Source organism: Bacillus rossius, chromosome 14 (genome assembly GCF_032445375.1).
Source record: "Bacillus rossius redtenbacheri isolate Brsri chromosome 14, Brsri_v3, whole genome shotgun sequence".
NCBI lineage: Eukaryota > Metazoa > Arthropoda > Insecta > Phasmatodea > Bacillidae > Bacillus > Bacillus rossius.
In genome coordinates, this window is record NC_086341.1 from 21,139,105 (window position 1) to 21,157,710 (window position 18,606).

The 18,606-nt window shown below is 39.2% G+C and overlaps 1 protein-coding gene across 1 annotated transcript in view; it reads right to left on the reverse strand.

Annotated features, from left to right (window-relative positions):
* Positions 1 to 8,139: 8,139 nt before the first annotated feature.
* LOC134539011 (transient receptor potential cation channel subfamily A member 1 homolog) overlaps positions 8,140 to 18,606 on the reverse strand; it is a 64,169-nt gene continuing 53,702 nt past the window's right edge. The window contains exons 16-19 of the mRNA XM_063380675.1: positions 17,157 to 17,261; positions 13,866 to 14,198; positions 10,654 to 10,905; positions 8,140 to 9,011 (exon numbers count right to left, since the gene is read on the reverse strand). Of these exons, the coding sequence (XP_063236745.1) occupies positions 8,199 to 9,011; positions 10,654 to 10,905; positions 13,866 to 14,198; positions 17,157 to 17,261 (1,503 nt within the window). The 3' untranslated portion in view covers positions 8,140 to 8,198. The remainder of the gene's footprint in view (positions 9,012 to 10,653; positions 10,906 to 13,865; positions 14,199 to 17,156; positions 17,262 to 18,606) is intronic.

An 18,606-nucleotide genomic window follows, 5' to 3' on the forward strand; every position in this document is an offset into this window, starting at 1 on the left:
ATAGTTCGTCAGCGACCTCAAACATGTGACAGTCGTAAAACTATTTTATTGAAGTAATTTGGGGTAACGCCATTATGTTTCGTGCAATTTTATAACTTGTTTTACCACTCTCCCCCCCCCCCCACCCAATTATTCTAAGGAAATCATTTTATGAACTAACATATGCTTGTGTTTTTCTATAGAATTCTGACATACCTTATATGACATTGTAAATCGTCTGCAACAAAGAATCATAGAACAAAACAGAAGGGAAGACAAACTGAAAAAAAAAGCTAGAATAGTTTATTGGTGTTAAAAACGAGAAAATCCTTTTGTAAAACTGTTCACTGCACCAACACTTGAAAACTAGTTACAACCTAATGAAGACAATAAATACTCATTACTAGGGGCATGCGTATTTCGCGAAAAGATTCCGAGACTAGCTGAAAGTCAAAACAATGTAGCACCGTCTGTGTTGCGTGATTGGGTGGGTTTCTTCCAGTTACATGTAGATTTTTACAACACCAATCACATTAGTTAGTGCGGAATCAAACGTGTTCTGAGTGGCTCGGTAAAACAAGGCGACGACTGCTCTCGCAGACGACCGCCAATCACAAGGAAGAAACCGCCGGTGTGGGTATACCTTGTTGCAGTCTAGTAGACGTTCAGGTTTTTTCGCGAAAAATGTCTGCCCCTACTTATTACTAAATGTTATCTTTCAAATGACTAATGGTTTTGAATAGATAGCATACATATTTATAGTTAGAGACCCGGAAATTTCGCGGATTCTTCTGGCCTCAGGATATAATCAAAGTTAAAGGTGTGCTCGACCCATGTTTACTTTCCCATTGGTTGATTTCTTAGCGAGAACAATTTTATCCTTGTTATTTGGCACTACCTGAATCGCTTACTTCTCTCCTAACTGGGCATCATTGGCTCACGGTCGTAGAGGGGCGTGTCCAACTAACTGCGGACCAATCATGAACACAGTGCGAGAATGTGAAGGTTTGCATTCTAGTTTGCGGCTTAATGAATCCGCGAAATTTCCGGGTCTCTATTTATAGTATATTCATCGTGACCTTTTACACAGCTCAATATTAAATATATAAAATGTGTGCGAACGTTACAGGATGTGCGTTTAGGGATTTTCCCAAAATGTGTGTGTTATTTGTTACTTGAATGATTCCCATATAAGCTTAGCCGTAGGATATCGTGTATTAACGGTAACTCCATATTATATCATGGAAGCCAGAATTAAAATAATATTACCCCTAATATTAAAGTCCAAAAATCACACATTTATTTAAAAAGCATTTCAGTGCAATTGTTACTGACGTGAAACTTCTAACCAGCTGGTAGGGTAAGTCGAGGTTATGACGTCATCAAAGTGTTACGAAAAATATGATTAAGCTATTTTATGATTCACATATTGGGTAACAAATTAAATAATAAAAACACAGATAGCTGCAAGAGTGCTCATTGGCATATTTGCATTATAGCACATTTACATACTTGTTTAATCGCATACTTCTACAATCGATTAATGGCACACACACACACACACACACACACACATATATATATATATATATATATATATATATATATATATATATATATATATACTCTTGCAAACCTGGAAACTTACCGGCACTCTCGTATACTTGCATACTTGTACTTATTTTTTCAAATATTTGTATATCCTACAAATATTTTACCCTTCTATATGAGAAATTTCACTTCAAACGCGTTGACGGCCACACCCCAATTTTTTTTTTCCCTCTAGTTTCTTTACACATAAAAAAACTTCGTACGAATAAATACCTCACAGATTTTATTTTAATACATAGTTCCTCAGTTTTTCCACAGAGAAAAAGAAAAGAACCATATAGAACCACAAAAAAAGGAGTTTCCGGTTTCCAAAATAAATTATTTACATTTTTTTTTTTGGCTACTTTCATGTATCTTTTGACTTATCAAAAAACACGCTAGTAGTGAATGAACGTGTATAAACCCTAAATGTTATTTAGATTTAGATTAAGCATTCTATCGGTCGTGGTTTACTCTTACAAAATAATCATTTGTTAGCCAGTTGCCAAGAAATGACTTGTAATACTACAAGAAATATATTTTAAATTTCGACAACATGTGTCTATGATTAAATTTCGAGATAAAACTGAGTAATTCTTATGAAAATTAGCCAATAATTTATATTTTGATTGATGTTTCATTCAAGCGTAATTTTTTTAAAACCATAATTAACATATTTAAATATTGTACTCTTTCGTTTTATTATGCTTACTAATGTTCGCAGTTAATACTGGAAAACTATTGAGGTAACGGTTTACAACTGGGACAATAATACACCTACCATAAATGCGGCAAGAATCCAAAAGCCATTAGTTATGCGAAAAAGTTTTTTTTTGGCAACGGTACAGATTTCATCTAAATGTATCTATAATTTTACAGATTTTACTGATATATGTAATTTTACATGGTATTTTCAGTTACATTTACGAAAAAAATGTACAGTGCGAAATAGCGGAAAATCCACCCAATTACTACCTTTCTCTGGGTTGATGAGGTGTTGACCAGCACAGCACTGCGCATGCGTGTCGTGTTTTTGTGTGTGTTTTGGTGGTGATGGTGGAAAAGGGGGGGAGGGGGAGTTGTGAAAGGTTTCTGCTCGCTGATCAATAATTGGTAAACCTACCTCCTAAGACCTGGAGCGAATTCTCTCGACGCGCAACAAGATACCGTACGCTGGGCAGTTTAATTAGGAAAACTGAAATCTGACGACCAACGAGGCCTTGTAACGAACAAGGAAGAAAATGGCTTCCACAACGCCAAGTAATCAAGAAGTTAATACGCTCCCTCCCTGTTGCGGACTTTGCCCTGAACTTCCAATCATGAAGCATATTTCCTCTTCCCTTTTATAGCAAGGGTATTACGGTTCAAAGATCATCTACATCAACATCAGAGAAATATTTTTTTTTTCATTTTCCTTGCTTACTATGTAATAAATAAAACTATAGTTATTTGTTTTAGTTTCATCTGCAGATTAAAACGGAACTTAAAACGTAAATATACGAGATTATATTTAGTGGTAAACATATTTTTATATATCCGATGTTAATCAAGTATCATAACGTAAAATACCAACGGCTCATAACTCATAAGTAGTACTATTTCGTTACATCAACACATGCTGCAATATAAATGCAAAGTGTATATATATATACATATACACATGATTTGAATGATGTTAAACGTTAAATGTTCACAGATGTATTTATTAAGGTTTGCATAACTGTACAAAATTCTGCGTCAGATTTATAGTATTCAGATAGAATTCGAAATAGCTTTTTTTCGTAAATCATCAAGTGAGCCTGCAACATGTTGGGATAAAAAAAATTTCATGTTTTGATGAAACGTTTATTCTATTGAAACTCAATAAAGCTTATATAGCAACATAATCCTCAAAACAACTCTTCCATGAAGAAAAATAGAAAGTTTTACTTTTTTATGTAATAATGAAGTATGACAAATGACGGCTCTTGAATTATACATACATTCTGAATTTATCTATCAAATATTAAAGGTGATTTATGATTGGAGCTCTTTTATTTGTTTGATATTTAAAATCGGAAGGACATAGGAGCGGCACTGCTTTGCAAATCAGTTGCCCCATTGGTTTTAACTTATGAGGCTTTGAAATACCGCATAGTTTTTTTTTTCAACTGTCAACGTCGCTTTGTTTATTTTGAGTATTTAAAAGAAATCCGTTTACCTTTTTTTTCATAAATGATAAATGTATGTCACATGTAGTTTTAAGATTTCTGTGCCACAATTTTCATGTCCAAAATTTAGTTATGAAAACCACAGACAATTTGTTGAGTTCCATCGGGGGAAAAAATGTATTTCAGGACACTCTAGTGAAGACAAAATAGCGCATTGTCTTCTGAAAATCTTTGCATTGGTTTTAAATTTTTGGCTGTGTACTTCAGAATCAAACGAACCTAAGACTCAATCAGGCAACATCACAGGAAAAAAAAAAAAAAAAAAAACACTTCGAATGGCATTGTTTTTCCCATCAACCTTCAGAGACATGTGATCGGAAAGAAAGAAAAATATAATTAATTTCTTCCTAATAAGTAATTTTCCAACGACGTTTCTTGTGGCAGTTTGTACTTTAGTCGCTCTCGTCCTTCCATGCATCCTTGAGGATTTTGAGGACTTTGTGGCGCTATCTTTTAATAAAAATGTAGCCATATTCTGCTGTTTAGCCAGCCAACTGCTGTCTAAATCCTTAAATGTCATGTATCGTTACTGTCAAATGATTAACTTGACGCGGAAAATTTAGTAAACGCAAAAAAATTCTGCCAAAAAGAAAAAAAAATCGTTGATGATATGTATCGGGTTGTGTTAGCGTCGAAAGAATTCGGACTTCCTTTCACGGCTAGTTTCTCAGCCTTGAGACTAAAGTATGTTTTTGTTAAAGGGGCCCGCCTCGTCAGGGGTGTATGTGTGTTAGTGAGGCGGGATGATAAGCGCGACGCTCGCTGGTGCTTCTAGCGCGGTGTCTCCTCTGGACCGGCGCGCAGTCTTCTCGTCGTCACAGGACAACTGTGAGCGATGACCGTAACATTATATGTCCCAGAAATGAAGATAAAGGTTTCATGAAAGTCCCTTAAGTGCTTTCAAGAATCTGTACCGGCAAGGGCGTCGCCAGCCGATGGCCTAGGGGGGGGGGGGGAGGGTGGGCGGGCAAGTAGTGGGAAAAGTATGTATTTTTTTTTGCATTTGGCTACCTTTTTTTTTTTTGAATCTCTAGGGCTCCAGGGGGGCGTCACCGGGGGGGGGGGTAGGGGGGAAACTCCCCCCCCCCCGTACTCGTCCCCTGGCGACGCCCTTGTGTACCGGTTGTTTTACGCATAAAACATTACTCTGAAAACATGCGTTTTAGCAATTTTAACTCTTATAACAATACATTTTAAAAACTTGATACGAACTCAAAAGTACTTTTACGTCCTCAGTCAACTTTTAAATGCTTTTCGTAAGCAGACCCCACTCGGATATCTTTAATTTGGAAATCGCGTTGTTTTTTCCTGGAGATCTGCGCACCGCGTGTGTGGGCCCGGGTAGGCGGACGTGTCGTTAACTATTCGGAGACAGCGCGGGGGAGACTTCAGCGAGGCGCCGCAACAGCGTCGCAACACTCCCTGGCGGTAGTTTCCTCAACGACAGGCCCCGTCGCCTGCAGCTGACGTGGGCTGTCACGTCCACCACCCCCTCTGCGAGCGAGGTTGGATCACCAACTTCCGAGACGTGCCGTTGTTGCGAGTGGAAAGGGCAAAGGGGAAAACGGGCTACGAGGTCGGCCAGAGCTCAGACATCCTTCCGTTGGTTTCAAACCTCTTGCAAAAAAAATAAATAAAAGAAAATGAAAGCGTCTGAGCGAGTCGTTCAACCCTCACCGGTGATGCGTACCATCTTAACCTCGGTAACGAATTTACTGTTGGTAAATGCCAAATACTGAGAGCTAACACGACGAGGAGCTAATTAACATCTAAACCAGGCTTTCATAATTAAATTTACCTTCGGGACACTTGCATTAATTTTTAAAAATACCTGAGAGTGTGGGAATTTCAAGTTAAAAAAAAAGTGAAATAATTTATGTTTTTATACAAACCTCATTTAAATGAAATTTTAATAAACAAAATTGTATCATTTATCATAAATTGCAATAATACTTAAAATACTTATGAATTGAATGCAAATATATTAAGCCCCAACAATTATTTGATTTTTAAGTAATTTTCATTGAACTTTTGTGTTCACTTCATCTTTTTCATGGCGGGCCAGCAGAAATATGTCTGTGGGCCGAATTAAGCCCGCGGGCCTATTGAGAAGGCTTGGAATTAAGCATTAGGGGTACTGAAAACCGAGAGGTTAGTTTTTCCTGATAATTATTTTTGAGAAAATTTTCAACTAATAAACAGTAAAATATTGTGAAAAACTGGGAAATATTGCTAGTTATATTTTCACAGAAACGCAAATAAATTGTATCAACAGTTTTATAGAAACATAAAAAAATAATAATGCTGTATTGTATTTTTTGGTTTCTCTTCCTTCTCCTTAAAATTGTGATGAAATGATTTCTACACTGCCAAAACCAGAATACATAAACAGAAAACTATTTTTTATAACCTTTTAATCTAGAAATTATAAAATATTAGCCACGTGTAGAAGTACAGACATGCTTGTTTACAATGACTTGCCAAACCACAGCACCAAGCTTCTGCAAGCCAACAGCTATGGACTTGCTTATATATTACGTCGTTTACGGTTGCATATCGTAGCCTGATAACTAATGCCAATCAAACACATAATTGCGTGGCCGCCACGTGCTTCAGCAGTGATGCTGCCATCTGTAAATATGTTTCATTCAAAACTCTTTTAAAACCTTGTGCCATAGAACAATATTCGTTACATATGTTACTTACTTTAACTACGTTGCCTACTCATTTCCGTTACCCTGTGATTCTGATATTCTCCCGGCTGTAAAATTTTAATTTAAAAACACTTTGCCGCTAATTTGGAATTTTTAATGCCAATATTTTGGTTAGTATTATGTAAAATGTAATGTGCCTTTACTCGAAATTAGATAAAGGTACGGTAGAGGCAATTTTTTATTTGAGTGAAACCTTAAAAGAAACATTATTTTTAGTATACAATTTCCCCCCCCCCTTTTTTTTAAGGTACAGGGCATAATTTATTATGTTTTCTAAGACTTTTTGAGAGGGCGCTTTTATTAAATAACAACAGTTTGACTGCAGATAAGCTTAGAAAAAATTTAATTATAATAATTTCTCACATTTATTAACATTGTACATACACATTTAAATATCTGTGATAATTTCAGAGATATTTTTGACAAAATTTTGTTGGCTTCTGCTTTTAAAAATAAATTTTATAATCTAGAAAATATTTAGTTTTATTTTAATAAACAATCTCTTTAACATTTTTGTAAAGATTCCATTAATTTAGACATTACGAATGCAAACGTGTGTTACCAGAATTGAGCCAAATGATAACACGTTTAAGTAGTTGCACATTCGGCTAGAAAAAAAAGTAATTTTTTTGTAGGAAATCCACATATGTTAAACGTTTCTATGGGTTTAAACTTTGACTTATAACTAGAGTAACACACGTACGAATATTTTTTTTGTAGGGTGCTAGGAAGCATAAAAATAGGATGCCAGTCAAATAATAAACAAAATTAAAAGGTTTTAAGAGTACGCCTTCATACACTTAATTGCCATGAAAGCTATGCAGCGATAAGGGTGACACTGGCAAGCACATAACGTGCGTAGTCGCTTTTATGTGCAAGGGAGTGAACTGGCCTTTCAATCACGTTGTGAGAAATGTCCTTGTCTCATATGACTATATGTATATGTATATTGTAATGATATAATTAATGTATGCTCCTACTAATATTTCATATTCCGGTAATGTAATTTTAATACCCAAAATAATATTTTTTTTCCTTCAAGTTTTCTAGTAGCAATATTTATTTAAAGTTTATTTTAGCTTTAGCTAACATAGCTGTTGGAAATATTTTCAAATAAAAATAAAAAATTCTAAATGAGAAATACCAAAATACCGCTCTAAAAATAACGAAAACATCTAATTCTATTCGAAAACACACGATTCGTTTAAATCAAACAGTTTTCTTTTAAACTTCTTGTAAAGAGCATAGATTTGTCGTTAATATTTAAAAGTATTGATGTGATATTTTTCCAGAGCATAGATGATATTCTTCAAATTTCCAGAGTATAGATACTATTCTTCAAATTTCCAGAGCAAAGATGTTATAGTTAACAAGAGAACGTACTCCAAAATTCGTAAAAGAAAAACTGTGAAGTAAAAATTGAAGTTTTTTAATAGGTTACGAAACACAGAGCCTTTGGTATTAGTTCCTATTATTAAAAGAAAACCATTGAAATTTCACTATTGCAAAAAAAATAGCAGTGAAATAAAGAAATTTATAAGTTTTAAATAACTTAAAATATTTTTTTCTACAAATTTAAACTTATTATTTAAAACATAAATATGCTTGCAGAAAAAATTTTTTTCTTGTATATTTGTTTTGCCATTTAGTCTTTTAAAGTCCATTCTTTCTTTAAAAAAATACGAAGGCAATCAAGTAATCTCGCTCATGATACCTCAACAACGTGATGATCAATGGAGAGCTTGTTCAAGATGACGTTGAGTGTTAGTCTTATGCTGTCCACGTTCGTCAGGAGAGTGTCTATCTTGTTCGGCGTCGCCGCGGACAACCGTCGGACACTCCCACCTGGCAGGTCCTTCCGTATTTCCTCCAGATCGTCCTTGATCTCGGCTAGGACATCAAAAACCCCGCGATGTTTCGGGTCGTCGAGGGTCGCGCGGGGTTCCAGCACGTCGGAGATCTTCTCGTAGACGTCCTTGAGGGTGTACTCGGCGTCGCAGCGCTTCCTCTCGAAGACGTGGAACATCACCTCGTGCCGGAGCCTGGACGACAGGTGCTGGGTGACGTCGACGTCCGTCCTGCCCGGGTAGATCCTGCACACCTCCTTCACCTTCCTCAGCTCGGTCACCTTCCCGACGACCGCCCCTGGCAGGCACCTCAGGCACCGCTCGCTGTACAGGAAGTACTCGAGCATGCGCAGGAAGTCCACCTGCTTGCGCAGCCGGCCGATCAGCCCCTTGCTCTCCAGCACGCCGATGTCGCTGACGGCCAGCCCCACCATGAGGTTCATCAGCACCACGCCCACCAGGATCGCGAACGTTAGGAAGACGAGCCGCGCGCAAGCCCTCGCCGCAACCTCCTCGCCGCCGAAGACGTCCGAGTACTCCAGCTCGCCCGTCATCATCACGACGACCTTGGCGAGCGCGCGGAACGGCGAGGTGAAGGGCTCCTCGTTGCGGAACAGGATCATGAAGCTCAGCGTGAAGCCCAGGAAGATGAACGCGAATGTCAGAAGCACCTGCGACATGCCGGGGTGGAACGAAATAATTGAAACACCAACATCGAAGGTCAAAGTTAACCCGAGTAAGAAGAATGCAAACATCAGAAACATTTCGCATTGAAAAATTTAATAAGGTTCAAAGTCTCGTCAGTAGTCAGCAGTCGTTAGATCATGAAACTCAGCGTAAACCCAAGGAAGCACCTGCGACATGCCAGTCACATCAGGGTGTAGTGAAGCAGGGGAGTCAGGGTTTGAATTTCCATCAACATCACAAGTTGTGAACCCAAGGAAGATAAACGCGGACATCAGCAGCACCTGCATCACGCCAGGTTGGAATGAATTACCATCAACATCGAAAGGTAGTTAGACCATGAAGCTCAAATTGAACCCAAGGAAGAAAATTGCAAAAACATAAGCACCTGGCATTGAATAACTGAATTAGGGTTAAAGAGAATTCAAGGAAGATGAACGTGAATGTCTGCAGCACCTGCAACATGCCAGGGTGGAATGAAATAATCGAGACACCAACATCGAAGGTCTTAGATCACGAAGCTCAAAGTGAACCTTAGGAAGAAGAACGCAAACATCAGAAACACTTCGCATTGAAAAAATTAATAAGGTTCAAAGTCTCGTCAGTAGTCAGCAGTCGTTAGATCATGAAACTCAGCATAAACCCAAGGAAGATGAACGCGAATGTCAGCATCACCTAGGTCACATCAGGGTGTAATGAATTAGTATGGCCAGGGTTTGAATTTCCATCAACCTCAAAGGTCGTGAACCCCAGGAAGATAAATGCGGACATTAGCAGCACCTGCTGGTTGGAATGAATTAAGTGAGCCAGAGTTTCAATTACCATCAGCATTGAAGGTAGTTAGATAACGAAGCTCTAATTGAACCCAAGGAAGAAGATTGCAAACACAAAAGCACCTTACATTGAATAACTGAATAAGTGTTTAAGTGAATTCAAGGAAGAATGAAAGCGAATGCCAGCAGTACTTTCAACATGCCAGGGTGGAATGAGGTGAGCCAGGGTTTAAATTCCCATCAACATCAAAGGTCATATAGTTAGCATGAACCCAAGGAAGAACTCGAATGTCAGAAGCACCAGGCATTAAATAACTGTCTTAGGGTTCAAAGTCTCGTTAACATTGGAGGTTACTGGATAATTAAGCTCATTGTGAATCAAGGGGTAAAAATAGTAAAATCAAATCCACCAGCAGTGCGCCAGACAGTATATCAGTGATTTGGGATTAAACATTTTGTCAGGATGAGTATCCATTAGATCTCGAAGCTCATGGTTAACTCGAGGAAGTTCAAGGCGAACCCATCAGATAAGAATAAAATAATGGAACAGTGTTTAATGTCTTTTCAAAATTTGTGATGTAAGATAAAGATGATTAGTGTAATTCCATGAAAGATGAATGATAATTATAGTGGAAAAAGCAACACACCAGAAAATATATGGATTAATGAAGAATGAATGTATCATGGTTTAACTTCCTACCTAAGGAAGAAGGCAAACATACCCAGATAGAATGAAATAAATGGATGGACAGGGTTCAACCTCTCATCAACATTGGATTCATTGGACTAAGATGATCAGTGAGATTCCGAGGGAGATGAAAGAAATCAGAGTCAATGTACCTGGAAATACACTCACCTTGCACATGTTGGTGGTGACCTTGAAGAACATGAGCACGAAATAGCCGAGGTTGGGCAGCCGCGACAGCAGGAACATGAGCTCCGTCCAGGCCAGCAGCACGGACACGGCGGCCAGGTCGCGGCGCCAGCCGTGGCCGTCGTCCTTCTGGACGGAGGCGGTGACGGCGGCCAGCGTGAAGCACGCCCACTTGAGCCACGACTCCAGCTCGCGCAGGTAGAACCGCGGGAAGCAGACGGCGTGGGCCACTTCCTGCGACACACGCCAGTCCCCTGTCCCCAGTCATCACACGAAGTTACAGTGGTCTTTCCCGTGAGTCACGACGACTCGTCATATAACAAGAAGTTACAGTGGCCTTTCCCGTGAGTCACGACGACTCGTCATATCACAAGTAGTTACAGTGGTCTTTCCCGTGAGTCACGACGACTCGTCATATAACAAGTAGTTACAGTGGCCTTTCCCGTGAGTCACGACGACTCGTCATATAACAAGTAGTTACAGTGGCCTTTCCCGTGAATCACGACGACTCATCAATCACAAGTAGTTACAGTGTTCTTTCATGCGAGGCGCGACGACTCGTCATATCACAAGTAGTTACAGTGGTCTTTCCTGCGAGGCATGACGACTCGTCATATCACAAATAGTTACAGCGGTCCTTCCTGTGAGGCACGACTACTCGTCATATCACAAGTATTTACAGTGGTCTTTCCTGCAAGGCACGACGACTGGTCATATAACAAGTAGTAACAGTGGTCTTTCCTGCGAGTCACGACGACTCGTCATATCACAAGTAGTTACAGTGGTCTTTCCTGCGAGTCACGACGACTCGTCATATCACAAGTAGTTACAGTGGTCTTTCCTGCGAGTCACGACGACTCGTCATATCACAAGTAGTTACAGTGGTCTTTCCTGCGAGTCACGATGACTCGTCATAACGTGACAAAATGTGCAACTGTGTTTTTAGGATGGAGATTTGAAAAGGACTCTTCTCTCGCTGGCGAGTGCTAGTGAAGCGACGCTACATTGAAGCGTTTTTCGTCTCTTTGGAAACGACCAAGTAACTTTATCTTCAAAAAGTCAATCAAATTCAATTAGAAATGTAAAAAATTTCGAATTGACATTTCCAAATTTGTTATTGAATTTTGGTGTGGTATTATTTACTTCTTGAATATAAAATTTGTTTTAATATTGCAATACACAAAATTTTTTATAATATTTTACTGCTCAGACAGCTTTTTTAACAAATGCAAAACCTAAAATTCAACATGTTTGCAGGACTCCTCTGAGACACTCGTCCTGCTGATCGCAACTTCTCATGGACATGGACGCTGGAAAAAACTGCAACACACACTCAGGCCATCTCCCAGCTAAACATTTTGTAGACATGGTGATATTAAATTTTTTATTGTGTACTTTATTGCTGATTTTGAAGTGAAAATATTGACTATCTCGTTTTATCGTCCAAGTGGATAATAATTGAAGCATGTAGTTTCACATCTATCGCATGTGGCGGTCACAAGTCCATTGTGTTTTTCTGTAACATTATTTGCTAACAAATTTTATTTTGTGCTTAACAAGTAACAGTTGGGAAATGTTTACCATTGGTACATTGAGAACTTTGGGAATCCGGGAAAAGTTACGTGACACAGACTATATCCGGTTCTCCTTTTGACATGGTGTGTGCAAGATGTGGATTGGGGCAGGTAGTGTACTGGTGCCTGAGAAAACTAATATCGATGTATTCGTCTGAGGAGTGGGTAACTGTTCTAAAGTTAAAGGCACTCTGAGTAGCAACAATGGGATAAAGATGACATAAAAAGTTCCTGGCATTGAATAAATTTTGGTATAGTCCACATACCCAAGCAAAGCAGAAGAAGAAGGCCCCGAGGAACAGGAAGGTTAAAGTCCTCTAGTCGGCGGCGCTAACCTACCTGTGCCAGAAGAAGACCCCGAGGAACAGGAAGGTGAAAGTCCTCTAGTCGGCAGTGCTAACATACCTGCCAGAAGAAGACCTCGAGGAATAGGAAGGTGAAAGTCCTCTAGTCGGCGGCGCTAACCTACCTGCCAGAAGAAGACCCCGAGGAACAGGAAGGTAAAATTCCTCTAGCGGCGGCGCTAACCTACCTGCCAGAAGAAGACCCCAAGGAACAGGAAGGTGAAAGTCCTCTAGTCGGCAGCGCTAACCTACCTGCCAAAAGAAGACCCCGAGGAACAGGAAGGTGAAAGTCCTCTAGTCGGATGTGCTAACGTACCTGCCAGAAGAAGACCCTGAGGAACAGAAAGGTGAAAGTCCTTTAGTCGGCAGCGCTAACCTACCTGCCAAAAGAAGACCCCGAGGAACAGGAAGGTGAAAGTCCTCTAGTCGGATGCGCTAACTTACCTGCCAGAAGAAGACCCCGAGGAACAGAAAGGTGAAAGTCCTTTAGTCGGCAGCGCTAACCTACCTGCCAGAAGAAGACCCCGAGGAACAGGAAGGTGAAAGTCCTCTAGTCGGATGCGCTAACGTACCTGCCAGAAGAAGACCCCGAGTAACAGGAAGGTGAAAGTCCTCTAGTCGGCAGCGCTAACCTACCTTCCAGAAGAAGACCTCGAGGAAAAGGAAGGTGTAAGTCCTCTAGTCGGCGGCGCTAACCTACCTTCCAGAAATAGACCTCGAGGAAAAGGAAGGTGTAAGTCCTCTAGTCGGCGGCGCTAACCTACCTTCCAGAAGAAGACCTCGAGGAATAGGAAGGTGTAAGTCCTCTAGTCGGCAGCGCTAACCTACCTTCCAGAAGAAGACCTCGAGGAAAAGGAAGGTGTAAGTCCTCTAGTCGGCGGCGCTAACCTACCTTCCAGAAGAAGACCTCGAGGAAAAGGAAGGTGAAAGTCCTCTAGTCGGCGGCGCTAACCTACCTGCCAGAAGAAGACCCCGAGGAACAGGAAGGTGAAAGTCCTCTAGTCGGATGCGCTAACGTACCTGCCAGAAGAAGACCCCGAGTAACAGGAAGGTGAAAGTCCTCTAGTCGGCAGCGCTAACCTACCTTCCAGAAGAAGACCTCGAGGAAAAGGAAGGTGTAAGTCCTCTAGTCGGCAGCGCTAACCTACCTGCAAGACGAAGACACCGAGGAACAGAAAGATGAAAGTCCTCTAGTCGGCGGCGCTAACCTATCTGCCAGAAGAAGACCCCGAGGAACAGGAAGGTTACTGTCCTCCGGGCAGAGGCGCCGACCTACCTGCAAAACGAAGACACCGAGGAACAGGAAGGTTAAAGTCCTCCAGACGGCGGCACCGACGTCGAAGACGGGGTCCCGCCCGCGATCGGGCAGCAGGTAGAGGTCGCAGCACAGCGCTGTCAAGGCCAGCACGAACGCGGCGAAGTCTGCGAGGATGGCGTAGAACATGGCGCTGAGGCGACGCCACTTGAGGAACAGGAAGCTCTTCACCAAGGGGTGCAGCAGGAGCTCGTGCTGGCGGTAGGTGTTGCCCGTGTTGACGAAGGCGTCCAGCACCTTCATCTGCCCCACGTGCTTGCCGCTGGGCGTCAGCACCGAGAAGTCGAGGCTCACCTCGTCGACAAAACAATCGATACAAACCGATTATTGGGCCAAAAAATAAATATCAACGCGAGCGAGTCTTTCAGTGCTCAATTGAGATGTGTAACATCTAACCTCTAACCACGTGTTCCCATATTGCAAATACACTCATAATACGAAACTCTGACACGAAATTTAACGTAGAACTATTTAAAAATAATGCAGGGCGTGATAAATATTAGCAAATTGTGTTTACAACTAAATTTTTGAAATTTGAAACACACTTATTTTCCACACCCGCCACTATAATTCGCTGCCGGAGCAGCTTCGTCAACAATCGAATAATTCCATTTGCAGACTGAAATTTTAAACAATATAATGAAACGGCTCCGATAAAAGCGAAGAAGACTTGAATAAAATACTAAATATCTGCTTTGGTCCTTATTTTCAACAAAAAATGTTTATTCTAATACTGCCTATCTAGTTAAATTTCTTTTTTTTTTTTAATTTAATACAATAAAGTTTCTCTTTGGCTTCGTGAACTTCAGTTAGCGCCATCAGCCATAGAGGGCAGCATCGTAGTTACACATTTCCGTCTCATGCGAATTTGTTCCATGCACTAAATTACTGCTACCAAATGCCGTATGCCGAGAGCTAAGATATTACGCGTGAAACAAATCTGAAGTAAACTTTCTCTTATGTAAGGATAGGAAAATTCGTAGGCTACAGATATATTTTAAAGATCTTGTACATGTATGTAAGTAAAAAAGCGTAAAAGTTATAGTACAGTGAGGTGACTGTATAAGATTATGCGCAAGTAATTCTGTGCGGAATTAATCGTTTATGCTCAATCATCAAATTTTGCTATATTAGAACATGCCATTTAGCACTGCTGCTAAAATTAGTGTTTCTGGCAAATTATGTGGTAGCTAAAATACGTATGACACGTACATTCGCCTTCAATAAAGTATTAAATTGTGGGCCACGCTGGATTTTCAAAATACTTGAAAAAACCAGGTAACGAATAACCTGCAAGGATTCGTACAGTTGGCTGAAAGTCCACTTTCCCCCCCCCCCCCCCCCTTTTTTTTAACACTTCGCCAACATTCGAGCTCCCCATTCTTGAGCGTTGGCACAGAAAAAAATATATATTTCTATAGTTTTTTTTCTTCCAGAATTTCTCTTTAGAAACCAGTTTCCATGAAATAGTAATACTACAAGAAAATTATTGTAAATTTGTTCTACACATGGCTATGGTCATTTTTGCAGATATAAATACTTTTTTTTTTTTTGAGAAATTACAGATTATTTCTAACGGTAATTGATTTTTCATTCAATGACTTTTTTTAAGCCATGGAAAATATAATAGAATATGCAATTGTTGGACTTTATTTTATTTTATTATGCTTATTAATGTGCGCGGTTAATACTGGAAAGCTATGCAGGGAACGGTTCAAAAATAACTTTAGCCGTTGGAGGTACTGGAACAACACAATTCATAAATGCCCGGGTAAGATTCCAAGCCCAGCACTATTGCCAACACTTTCTTTTAGTGACGCAGTTGTTTCAGAAGTAATTCTGGTTGCCAGCAAATTGGTTACTTATGAAAGAAAATTCATATTTTTTCTTCTAACCATAAGTAATGATTATTTTATTTTCCCTTTTTTTACACTTTGTTAACAATATTCACTCAATTAAATAGGAAATTTAGCACTCACGAAAGCAAGCTTGTATGTGAGTGCATCTAGTCACTTCAAATTACATGCGGTATTTTGACTATGGAAACATTTATAAATGTATAATAACTGAGAAATAAATATATAAAATATAACATAAGAAACCTTACACTAGTTTTATGAAGATGAAAGTTAAAAAGAACAATTTATTAAAATTCTATATAATGTATAAATAAACAAAGTATAAATTATCACATTCTCACATGAATAAATAAAATTATAATTCAATAAAAATTAGTATTTAAGGTAAAGTACAAGTACAAAGTTATAACAATATATAAAACGTACCTAGATACTAAAGCCATCTCTTGATCAGTTAAATTATCTAGCCAAATATTAACATTTATCAAAGCGATTTTTGGTAGGGGCAAAACTTATGGGTTCGCGTCACTGACATGCTAGTGACGTGTTGCTACAGACTGACGAATCGCAGCGGCCTGTGTACATGTATACGCATATAAACACTAATACATTGTATATACTCGACTGTATCACGTGCGTGTTGGCCTTTTTTTTGGATGGGTACAATCTTGTGAGTTCGCATCACCGACATGCTGTAGTAGCAGTAAGTGAAGTTAACTTGACCACATGAATACATGACCTAGGTCTGACATCAGTGGTAGGTCATAGCTTGGTAAGGAATTTTTACGTAATTTTTACATACCACTGACATCTGTTGTGACTAAAAAATGATGTAAGGATAAATGATATCATGCTGACATCGTACTGATATAATACCAAAATCATTTTCCTACGTAAATTCGACGTAGAAATTTATGTCATATTACACATTTAAAAACAAAGTTTTAAGTTTTCACTTCTGTTGACAGTCCCCATTACTGGCAATTTTTTTTTTAGGAAACCTTTTCACAGACGAGAGAGCCAAAACCCGAATATCCCCGAAGTTTATGTTTTTTTTTCCGTATCTTTAATGTAGCTATCCTAACCAAATCAACCGTCCACAATGTTTTAAAGTATTTATAATGTAGCTAACCTAACCTAATTGACCATTAGTATCCTTTTATCAACACCGTCATATTTATTTACAATGAACAAAAAAAAACCGAAGATGCAAAATCGGGAGTTTGGCTCTCTCGTTTGTGAAAAGAAGGATTCCCATTTTTTTTATTTGAAAATAAATTTTAGCTTTTAGTTCTCCGGGAAGAATAACAACAAAATTTTTGTAAGTGTCGAGGGTCGCAGCTACCGCGTGCGCGGATGTTCTGAACTCGATGGCACCGGCTCGCAGACTCACCTCGCAGCGGTGGTCGTCGGGGGGGTAGTCGTTGACGGACACTGCGGCGTCGAAGAGGTCTCGCAGGAGGTCCACCGGCCGAGGCGTCTTGCTGAACAGCAGGTCCTGGCGACCGCAACACACAGAGCCGCACACAGCTTTACACACAGAAGGAATGTTTCCTTTTTGTGTACACAGCTTAGCAAAAAAAAAAGGGGGGTTGTCTGTAAAGTCGGTTTACGGACGATAATTTTACGTGATCACGTCATAAGAAAACATTGATGAAAAATTGCATACTTTTTAATTTTAAAATATTATTCACAGTTTTTACAAATTTGAATTTGAATAATTTATTTTAAATATAATCAACAGTAATTAGTTAAGAAGCCCGCCTTAACCTGTTCGATATTATAGAAGATTTTCTCGCACGGTGGTTGGCCGATTCTTGCACGCTCGGCTCAGGCGGAACGTGACAATTTTTCTTGCGTGCAGCCGGCGTTTATCGATTTACAAGACGTTATCACGTCAAAATAGAACAACATTGCATATCTTACGTTCGAGCACTTCTGGATGAAAACGAACATGTGCATTAGATTTAATCCGATAGTAGCTATTTTCCGTTCCACGGTGCACGCGCAATTTCGTTGCGTACTAAAATTTCACCCTAGACGCTTCTCAAGAAGAATAAGTACAACCATACTGGCCGTTTAAAAAAAATGAAACCTTAAATTAAAGGATATCGTGTGTAATTATTTCTCGAGCTAACTATTTCTATTCACTCCGGGTGTTTATATTAAAAAAAATTTAAGTGTAAAAATTAGAGTTTGGTAATTAAATACGTAGCAAAAGTGACCAGCTTTGCCCAAAGGGGTTAATTTAATTGGGATGGAGATTTTTTTAAATCTCATATACACTATACACAGTAGAAATTATTTAGTTAGAAAACAAGCAAACTGAACATTTTTTTTAAAATATGTCTTGAAACTTTTATCCGGAGTGTAAAAAAACAAACCATTCAGCATGCTGATTCGTGAGCAAGCCAAGTAAAATTATCATACGTGAAAAATATTTCGTGTACTTGTACCAAAATTATGCTTTAAGGGAAGAAAATAAATTCATGCGGTAGTTTCTTGCCTTAATTGGTAGGGAAGGGTTTTTAGAAATTTTATATAGACATTATATTTTTTTCTAAATGATTTGAATAATGTAATTTTCCTGTTAGTTTAAACGCAAAATTATTAAAAATTCATCAAAAAAAATACAAAAATCTGGTATAAGGGGTAGTTAAGGAGGATGGGGTGCATTTTTTTATGTAGTCAGTAACCCGCCTCTCTTCTTTTTTTTAGAAATTTACTATTTTTAAAGAAAAATAAACAAAATTTCATTACGTAGTATCCAAATTCTGTTTTAAGTTGTGGGGAAGGGTGATGGCGATGGTTTTCCGAAATCTCACGTAGACAGTGAAGATCAA